Below are 10946 nucleotides of genomic sequence, written 5' to 3' on the forward strand. Positions count from 1 at the left end.
AATGTTTTTGTTTCACACATTTCTTCTCCTAACTTTCTCTGTCCTACATTAGTCACTCAACTTTAATTAATCATTTGACTTCTGTCCCCTATACAAAGTAGAGAGTAGCCAATTCCCCTTGTTCCTAATGCAGTAAAAGCTCTACTCTCAACCACGTGATGAATGAACTCATCTTGAAATCTCCTCTGTCCTTACATTTTCACTCAATAGGAATCAAAAAACTACACAATCTGGCTCCTCAACAACCTCAGCTATCTGTTCTAAACAGGATATCCAATCTTAATCAGCAACAGTGAGTTGCTGATTAAGCAACTTTCCTTCCCACAGAGAATGTGACTGACAGTCCACCTTTGTCTAAAACAGTGGTATTTGCATATTAAAAACACGGCCCTCAGAATTTTTACCTTAAAAAAATCCACACACATGAACATTTCTTTATGTCTATCTCTAGAACATCCACAAAGCATACAACTTTGTTTCAATAGGAAGGACCTTAAAATATCTTGCCTAACAGGAAAAGAAAATACTTAAGAAAAAAGAAAAAAAAAGTCAGGACAATTTTTGTTCCTGTCACAGTCCTACCTTTAGAATGTTGAACATAAGCAAATCATGTAACTTTTGAGGCATTTAATGTCATCATCTGTAAAGGGATTAAATCATCTAGAAGAAACTTCACAATTCTAACCACCTTGTCTTTTATGACATCTCCCTAAACTGTCCCAGAAAAGCTAAACTCAAGAGTGATTTTTTCATTTGAATCGCCATTTTCAAATACTTTTCTCCTCGCCATATAAGCTACCACGGATGAGATAGGCTGCTATAGGTTATGTGTTATTCCAGTCCCGTTGCTTTTCTCTACTTATGGGAGGAAAAAAATTCTCCGAGGGAGGCCTGTTGAGGAATCTCACTGATCTATTCCATGCAACTAATTCCAACCATAAATATATTTTTATTGAGTTTGAGAAGACAAATAAAATGTTTTTCCACATCTTGCTTCCCATTACCTGCATTTCAATGTACCGAGGGTCAGTTTTTTTCTTTTGTAAATCTTCCAATAACTGTTGGTCTAAGGTTACATCTGGTTTATTTTCTTGCAAGAGATACTCAGAATCTCGGTCAATGTATTTGTCCCTGATTCTAAATGTCCTCTTTTCTTGATTTATCAATTTTTTTTCCTGATCCTCAAATTTCTTCTCTGAGAATGGTTTGTTCTCAGCAGGAGCTTCAGTACCATATCTATTTTGACCCAAAAAAAAGAAAGAAAAAGACAAAGACAAAGGATTAAATAACCTGAAACAAAATAATATGCTGTTGAATTATTTCAAAAATCACCAAAATCAAAAGCTTTTATCTTTTTCTCTTAGTAGAGCAATTATCAAAACACTTATATTTTTAAAATGAACTAAAATTTTTCCTCCTTCCAAACAGATAATGCCAGTCAAGTTATCCCTGTAGTAATTAAATTTTTTTAAAAATTCACGCAAGTCATTCCTCCTTTGCAATGGTGTGGTGTTTTTATGAGCCTTGATATATTTTACAACTTCATTTCTTCCTGCTACCTTTCCTGAGCTATAAATGGGATACTACATTACACAGTCCCACAAAAACTTTGACTAATTTTCTCTCTAAACTATGCAGTTTCTGTGATTTTCTTAAAACAGCCCCAATATAACTTCTTATATGTCTCCCCCAGAGGAGAATTTTGTTACTACAAAGATAATGGGGATGAAAAACAATAAATAATAACTTAATAAATCTCACATGCAGATAAACTATTCCTATCACTTAGCTTTTCTGTAGGAATGAATATGCCATCTAATTTTTACCCTTTCATCAAATCTGCTCTATCTACATAAGAAAAAAATACTTTAAGGCTAAATTTCACTTAGTAAAATAAGTCTAAAGGTGTAATTTTTATTATCATTTTTCTTCTAGCCAATGCTATGGAGTAAGTGTCACTCTTGGCCCATCTTTTAAAAGAATACTTTTGTTTTACCCATGATCTTCAGGAGCAAACCAAGATATCTGTGATTCTGAATCTTTATCACTCTTAGCTTGGACAGAGTGTAGGAGCTGCACAATCTGTTCTTCTCGATGTTCGTCCATGTGCACCACGGCTCTCTATTTTATGCAAAGAAAAAGCATCCTCATCAACATAGAAGGCAAGTGTAAAATTACTTGATGAAAAATAAAGGTAAATACATGTTCAACAACCATATATAAAAGAGAGTTAAGTTTCCCCACACTTGCCCTCTTGCCCAATTCCTAGACCTGGTGCTAACATTTTCACACATATCCCTCAAGATCTTTTTTTCTACTATATATAATAGTAGAAAATTAGCTGTAATGTAATTGCCAAAAAAAAAAAGATATTTATCTTCCTTCCTAAAACTCTGATTTCCCTTACCTCCTACCCTCACATTTTATGATTTTGTTCTCTTCAATTTTCACAGATACCCACAATTAAAGTTAAAGAAACCCAATATTCTGTCTAAAAACAACTACGTTAGTGTCCCAGGTTCGATACATTCCTGAGTTGCAGGCCAGAACCCCCAGCAACCGCACATTGATTTCTCTCTCCCTCTCCCTCTCTCCCTCTCTCCCTCTCCCTCCCTCCCCTCCCTTCCCTCTCTAAAAATAAATAAATAAAATCTTAAAAAAAAAGAAAAAAAAACAACTACGTTAAAAACTGGAAATACTACTTTGGTTGCAAATGAGCAAGAGGAATAAATCGAGAAGAAGGCTGAGCTGAGAGAAAACAAAATGATCATGCTCATGAAGATGATGGTATGATATGACAAATGATTCGGTTTCTTCACGGAATGAGAATGATAAAAAACCACACCAGCCCTGGCCAGGTGGCTCAGTTGGTGGAAGCATCACCCCACATGTCAAAAGTCTGCAGGCTCGATTTCCAGTCAGGGCATATACCTAGGTTGCGGGTTCAATCCCCATTTGGGGCACATGCCTAAGGTTGCAGGTTTTGATCCCAACCAAGTCAGGCATGCACGCGAGGTACCCGTTCAATGTTTCTGACATCTGTGTTTTTCTTTCTCTCTCTCCCCCTCCCTCAAGTCAATAAACGTATCTTTGGGTAAGTATAAAATATACACGTTTGACATATATATTTTGTGTGTGTGTATTCCTTTATGTGAGAAGTGGCCAACACATTTGAAAGACACTGTCCACCTCCACACCTCACCACATTCCATAACCACGCTCTTACTTCAGTTCCTCGAGCGTGCTCTTCCTGGCCTTGAAGGTGTGGCACGTGCTGCTGCCTCTGCCTGAAAATCCCTTTCCAAACCTCAAATCCCAAACACATACACACTTTGCTATCTTTCAAGTTTTAGCTTAAGGGTTATATCCTCTTGAAAATCTTCCTGACCCTCCTGGAGTTAGGTAACATCACACATTCTCTTTATTGTAATACTTTAACATTGTATTCTAACCATCTGTAACACCTAATACCCCACTATCTCTGTAAGGTAAGAACTGTTATCTGTCCTATTAACACAGTGCCTAAGATGTTATCTCAAACATACTAGGTCCTCAGTAAATATTTGTTGAAAGAGTAAGAGTATATCATTATAATACATTCACTTGGTAAACAGAGATTACTTTAAAAAGTAAAACTGATGGAAATGGCTGAAAGTAAAGGCAGGATGAGCTAATTATTAAATAATGCTCATACACAGATAGGGAAAATGGAAACATTTTAGAGAGTGGAGTGATATGAGAGCTGTAAGAAAAAAAGCAAAAATAAGTTATGTTTCCAAAAGTCATAATTACATCAGATTGCTGACTGAGCGCAAAAAGATAAGTACACAGCGGGAAACCTGGTATATTGAGGCTAGATTTCCAAGGTCTCTGGAACACATGTTAGGATGCCACTGAAATGAATTAGACTGAGACAGATGTGAGCCTGCTTCTAATCTCAAGTTGAGAGCTAGAGAATGAGATGACTTACTTTTTGCTTTTAAAAGATCACCATGAGTGGCTCTACAAAGGACAACTAGTGGAAGCTAGAAGACCAGTAAGGAGACCAGGAACAAAAAACAAAATGGCTCGACCTATGGTAATGGCTGTGGTTCGATTGGGATATATAAAGTAGGCAGGACAAATCTGCTGAAATAAAAGAGAAGAATCACAGATAAATCCCATTTTGGCCTCGGCAAGTGAATAAACTGTAGTGGCATTTACTAAAATGGAGGTTTGAGAAGGGGCTGGAAATCAAAAGTTCCATAATGATGCATCACACAATTGGTTTCAGGTGGAAATAACAATGAAGAATTATTGCAGATTTATTTAACTTCTCAACCGTTAAAGTCTTATTTTCCCAATTAAGACTGTAAGTTACTTCCATTTTATTTCTTCCGATTCCCATAGCAACATAATAAAACCTTATGTAAAACGAGTAAATGGAATTTGATAGAGAGTTCTTGTAAAGTTACTGTGGGTCTGTGGCCGTTTTAATACTTAAAAGAAAAGCTGGGCTATTCTGAAAGCTCTACATGCAAATCAGTGCTTGGCAGCTTTTGTTCCGCGCAGCCCCGTATCTAATGCAGAAGGTCGCTGGTTTAGAGTCCATCAAGCAAAAATCTTCAATAAAAATGACCAAAATTACTTTAAGGGAAAGGGCTGCCAAAGGTACTATGGTAGTGTCACCCCAATAGAGTTATTTTCGGTTGCAACCTTAAATTAATATTTGCTTTGTCCACAGTTCCCTCGTCCTGAAGCTAAGTATACGTTCAGCCTACATAAATCCTAACAGCTTCAGGTAAGAGGTGCATGGCTAACGTTTAGTTCTACAGTATCTTCTGCAGGAAGCTTTAGCATAACACCTTTGCACTTCATATTTACTACACAAAGCACTTATACCAGTTAAGAAACCAAGAAAGAAGAATAAAATTAGGGGAGGCAAGAGAGCAATGAGAAGCTATTGTGCCCTTGCATTATCGAGTCTCGGATTACCTCCTGCCTCTCGGCTTCCTTGTTCTTCTGCCCCTGTTTCTTTGCGTACCACAAGCCGATTTCGCGGCCTTTCAGGTGTCCAGGATGTCGGCCGCGGCCCCCTCGACCACCCCCTCCTCCTCCACCGCTGCCTCCGGAGCCTCGGTTCCCTCCGTGGCCCCCTCCATGGCTTCCTCCACAGCTCCCGCCGGAGCTTCGGGGCCCACCATCACGGCCCCAGCTCTGATGGTAGTCATAGCTCATTGTCCCAGCGGACTACAAAGCGTGAGAACCTGTAACCGATAGAAATGGCGACGGGACCGGAAGCGAGTGTACGTCCACTTCCGCTTTGCTTCCGGCCCAGAGCGAGGGGGCGGGTCCTTGAGCGTCACAAGGAGCCATTTCCGGTGACGTCACCGGCGAACGCGAGGTTGGCTTAAAGTGCAGTCTACTTGATGTTACCTTGGCTGTGTACTTAGTGCCACGGGAGGGAACGCGGTCAGAGGGCTCACAGGATTTATTTTCCTACACCCAGCATGTGAAGAACTGGGTTCCACTTTCTTACTCTTTGTGGTAAAATCCGGAGTCTGTGTTCATTTAGTAAATATAGACACAGTAAAAGAACCTGTGGGATGAAGCATTCTCTCCTAAAAGTCCCTAAAGAAATGAGTTCATTATATTTTTTTTTCTAGTGATACGCCTTGGAAACAGGTTGGTGCATGTTTCAAATATTTAATTAAGTAAAACAATGTCCCTGCCTTTTTCGAATGCTTATCACTATTTACTACTACCTTTAGCCAACAGCATAAGATGAGCATGTCTAGCCAAATTCAGTGCACAGCAGTTAGACAATTAAATAAAACATCAGTTGAAGAGTCGTGTTCATATGAAGTTACCCACTGTTGTTTGACCAGGCCACTGTTTTCAAACAATCAAGGCACTAAGCCACACAGGCTTTGATGTTCACCAGGGGATATCAGTTTATTTAGACATGTAACTGATTTAAAGGCACTAGGGATACTCACTGATAAGACAAGCAGGGCATCAGCTTTCATTTGTGTGCAATCTTGAGAAGATAAAGGCTAAAGAAATTAGTGTACAGCGAGTTAAGAAAGGGAAATGCTACACGCTGGAATACTGCCAGTTCAGTATACTGCCAGTATACTGGCAGTTCAGCATACTGCCTCAGTGGCATAAAAAATACTGTGAGCAGAGGCATTTGATTTCCTGAAATTGCTTGTCTGCCTAAAAGCAGAGCCTCCCTTTGGCTCTTTTGGGTAGAAAGGAATGGAGGTGGGAAGAGTGGGTGGAGAGAAACTAGTTACCAGCCTGTGATATAGGGTGGCAAATGGGATAACAGATCAAGATGGGATATGGGAAGGACTGGAATTAAGAGAGATTAGGAAATAAAATTAAGATTTGATGAATCATTTAATGCAGAAAATTAGAGGAAAAGGTCAGATGACTTTCAAGTTTAAGATTTGAAAGTCTTATCAAATAAGGCAGTACCACATCCTGAAATGAGGAACATAGGATGAGGAGGATTATTTTGGCTGGAGGGAGAGTTAAGTTAATGTGTTTAAATTGTGTATGTAGAGTTTGAGGAGCCTATGAAACATACAAATTGAGATGTCTAGAAAGCGGTTGTATGAGTTTCAAGTGCAGAGAAAGCAGACAGATTTTACATTTTGGGAGTTCTCAGCTAATACTAAGACTACAGGAATGAACAGTTTCCAATTAAAGCACCGTTTGGCCTCACCTGATATGATGATAGATGAATTGTTCAACAGGTAGGATGAGGTAAGCATATTGGAGATGGTAGGGGGAAAGAGTGTGGGCTGTTAGGTGAGAGAGTGTTATGGACTAAATGTGTCCCCTCGAAGTTCATGTGTTGAAACCCTAGCCTCTCAGTGTAACTGCATTTGGGATATAGCCTTAAGGAAGTAATTAAATTAGATCATAAAGGTGGTACCCAATCCAATAGGATTAGAGTCCATATGAGAAAACAACAACAACAAAACAAACAGAGAGCTTGCTCTCTGTCCCCAGAAGAAAGGTCATGTGAGAACAGCTGTCACAAAGCCAGGAATGGAGCTCTCACAAGGAACAGCTGGCATCTTGATCTTAGATTTCGTAGCCTCCAGAGCTGTGAGAAAAAAGTTTCTGTTTATGTCACTGAGGCTTAAACCTGCAGCATTTGTTATGGCAGCCTGAGCAGAGTAATAAAGAGAGTAAGTGGGGAAGAGAACTACCATTGTTTGCTCACTTAGAATTTGCTAGGTAGTGAGCTAGGTGATTCATATCTGTGATTAGAAGAATAATGGCCCCCCAATATTTCACATCCTAATTCCTGGAATCTGTGAATATGTTGCATTACATGGCCAAGGGAATTTAAAATTGCTAATCAGATGACCATAAAATGGGGACAGTATCCTGGATCATCTGGATGAGCTCTGTAGCTGTAAGAGTCCTTAAAAGTGGAAGAGGAAGGCAGAAGAAAAGTTCACAGTAATGTGCTAGGAGGACTCAACCAGCTTTTGCTGGCTTTGAAGATGGAGGGAGGGGACTAGGAGCCAAGGAGTGCAGAGAGCCCCCAGAACTGAAAAAGAAAGTGGGTTCTCCCCTAGGGCCTGGGGAAAGGAGTGTCCTGCCAACGCCAGTGAAGACCCTTGTCAAACTTCTATGCTACAGAACTGTAAGGTGATAAATGTGTGTTGGTTAAGATTCTGAGTTTGTGGTAATTTATTGTGCCAGCTATTGAAAAATAATGACAGTCCGTACCTTACACAATCCTCATGAAAACCCCAGAGAGAGGTAGTGTTATTTTTTCAGATGAATTATTTATTTCCATTTCATGTTTGTTGATCCTAAGCAGAATCTTAGTTATGAATTTAAAATTACTAATTTTTCCTGATGTCTTCAGCATACAGTACAGCATTGATTAAGGCTATTGCTTTTGGCAGACACTTAGCACAAATGTCATTGTAGTAAAAATCTGCACAGAAGGGTGATTTTTGAAGAAAGATCAGAAAGATATTGGTAAGAAGAAAAGTGTCATTTGTTACTGGTTTTGGGGTCTTTTTTCCTGCTTTGGTTGGAACCACAAGAATTCCTAGGTTACCTAGTGCCAGAAAACAAATGGTGGGACTGATTTATTATAATCAACATTGTTACTCCAACTGGTGCTCTGCCATTTATTGTGCTCTGTGCAGGCTAAAAGGTGTCCTTTGCATTGATCTCAGATGTCCTCCCACTGACCTTTTGGTTGCAGACCCACAGTGTTTGACATGCACCTCCCAGTCCAGCCACCTATGAGTGAGCCACACGAGACTGGGAAACTATCACAGTTTTCCCAGTCTCCGGGAATCTCTTATTCTTCATCCTCCTTACCCTGTGAAACAACTCGTGCAATTTTTCATGGGTCTAATATTCATGAAGACCTGGGTGGGGATTTTTTTTAGTGTCCGTTCCCCTTGGAAAATAGAACCCTTAATTGATTCTGACTCCCTCTTGTAGTGGAGAGAGGTGGGGATATGTTGATATAAGTAATCTTAGACCTCTATAGAATATAAAGTCTGGCTGTTAAGGATAGGAAAGTGGGGGGAAATGTAGAAAGTATTTATTTCTGTCTTATATCAGGAGGAATGTGGAAGAACATATTGAATAAGCCAATAGAGTATCTTGTCATATAAAATTTTTAACTGAAATAGGAAAAGTTTAGTCAAACTGAAGATATTGGAATTTGTAGAGAATGAGTCATCTTAACTATAGCTGATAATGAAATCACAAATTTTACTTAAAATACAGCTCAGATTAGCAAAGAAAATGTCAGGAGTTTTTTGGTTTGTTTATTACTAATGTCTGGATTCCCTCCTTGCTAGGCAATAAAGAAATAGAGGGAACATCATAAAATAGCTCATTTTTTTAAGGTAATTATGAAGTTACACTCTCTATTAGGCCTTTTTCATCTTTCTAATGGGAGGTCTTTTTTTTAATTTTTATTTTATTTTTAGAGAGGGAATGGAGGCAGGGAGAGAGAGAGAGAGAGAGAGAGAGAGAGAGGGAGAGAGAGAGAGAGAGAAACATCAATGTGTGGTTGCTGGGAGTCATGGCCTGCAACCCATGAATGTGCCCTGGCTGGGAATCGAACCTGGGACACTTTGGTTCCCAGCCCGCGCTCAATCCACTGAGCTACGCCAGCCAGGGCTTCTAATGGGAGGTCTTGATAGCGGAGGGCTGAGATTATTTGCAGACATCTTCAAACATCTGCTAATTAATGCCAGTTTGGAGCTGAAGCTTTGTCAGGCCACGGGCTAGGACGCCTATACACAGCCTCTCTGTTTAGTTGCTGTGTGTGGCATAGTTTCAGCCTCCTCACAGAATAGCAGCTGGCTTCCAAGAGCAAGTGTCACAGAGCAAGGTGGCATTTTTATTAACTAGCCACAGAAGTCATGAGCACTATACGTTATCGGTTGAGTCAGTTACAGATGTCCAGTGAGGTTATAGGGCAATTAGGCTTCTGCATGCTGCAGGAGGTGAACCAAGGTCACATTTTAAGAAAAGCATGTGGGATGGGAGGTATTGTGCATATCCACCAAAGGTACAATCTGCTCTAAGTGCTAATTCAGATCCTCTCCAAAGCCACATCACACCACCATTATGACAGTTTTACAGACATCTCATGTTGCATCACAGGCACTCTCGCTATCGTCCACGTGACAACCAGAAGTTGGAAATGGAGTGTTAATACTATAAGTAGCATTTAATAAGTGCTCATTTTATGTCAGTTACTACAAGTAGGTACTCTTCTTTTTCTCTATTTTAATACAGTTAGGCCAAGTCTTTTAGACATATCAGGGGAGTCTTTTAGACATATCAGGGTTTTTCCTGGTCTTAATTGCTGAACGTTGAGGTCTCTTGATTCAAAACTATGAGATTTTTGCCCTCCCCAAATCCATCAAGAACATTCTTCTCACATGAAGAAAAGAATCAGGGTTTTGTATAACACAGGAAGACCGAAAGAGTCATAGCTTTCATCTAGTATCTTAGAATGGCTACAAAGCTTCAACGAGAATCTGATCTACCTGAGCTCATGTCATCCTCACTCTTTCTGACTCTACTCTGGAATAAACTAAGTTCTGGAGAGTTTAAGTGTGGTCACGCAATGGTAGAGCCGGAATCAGAATCAGACTGAAAGGAAGCCTCTGACTCTAGCCCGAGGTTCTCTCCGATTACAGCTGAAACAGTCACGCGCACTGAAGACAGGGGTGCTATCTGCCACTTCAGGGGAAGAGGACGACAGGGGCTTCGTGTTTAGAGTATGTCCGGATCTGCAGCGTGTGTGTCTTCTCCTGGTTGATTTTAGCCTGTATTCTTTCCCCGTAATACTCCACAACTGTGAGGACAGAGTTTTCAGTGAGTTCTGTGAGTCCTTCTGGTGAATTAGTGACACTGATAGTGGTTTGGGGAACATTCCGAATGCACAGTTGGTGTCAGAAGTGAGGGAAGTTTTGTGTGGACTTCATTCTCTTGATTTGCAGTTGGTTCAGACATACAATATATGTGTATTTCTTTTGTTTTTGTTTACAGTTATAATCTTGACTACCTAGAACAATATCTAGCATGTAAATAGGCATTCATTACATAGTATAATAAGTAGAGGAATGAAAGGAGCGGACTAGTATGAGACATTAAGGGACTACTTATGAAGTGCAATACTACAGAACCACATTGGGAAAAGCTTCCAAATAATGCCTACTGGATCCTTTTGTATTATATCTTGAGTAATGCTGTGATATTTGCAGTTTTCAAAATGGTTATCTCTGCCAGTTCCAGCTCTTAGAAGTCTTTGGGATTGTGCATTTATATTAACCAGGGAGTTTTAGGGATTATGTCTTTTCATTTCATAGGAGTCACCACCAGATGGTGATCTTTTTATTAGATAACAAGGAGTTTTTGCTTTCAGATAAATAATTTATAAAGAAAAGAGATAA

The 10946-nt window shown here is 39.7% G+C and overlaps 1 protein-coding gene across 1 annotated transcript in view; it reads right to left on the bottom strand.

The window, feature by feature from the left end:
* The window catches only part of DHX36 (DEAH-box helicase 36), a 35445-nt gene extending 30125 nt beyond the window's left edge, over window positions 1-5320 (bottom strand). The window contains exons 1-3 of the mRNA XM_028504514.2: window positions 4975-5320; window positions 1997-2121; window positions 1005-1236 (exon numbers count right to left, since the gene is read on the bottom strand). Coding sequence (XP_028360315.1) covers window positions 1005-1236; window positions 1997-2121; window positions 4975-5217 — 600 coding nt within the window. The 5' untranslated portion in view covers window positions 5218-5320. The remainder of the gene's footprint in view (window positions 1-1004; window positions 1237-1996; window positions 2122-4974) is intronic.
* Between the last annotated feature and the right edge of the window lie 5626 nt (window positions 5321-10946).

This window comes from Phyllostomus discolor, chromosome 2 (assembly GCF_004126475.2).
Source record: "Phyllostomus discolor isolate MPI-MPIP mPhyDis1 chromosome 2, mPhyDis1.pri.v3, whole genome shotgun sequence".
Taxonomy (NCBI): domain Eukaryota; kingdom Metazoa; phylum Chordata; class Mammalia; order Chiroptera; family Phyllostomidae; genus Phyllostomus; species Phyllostomus discolor.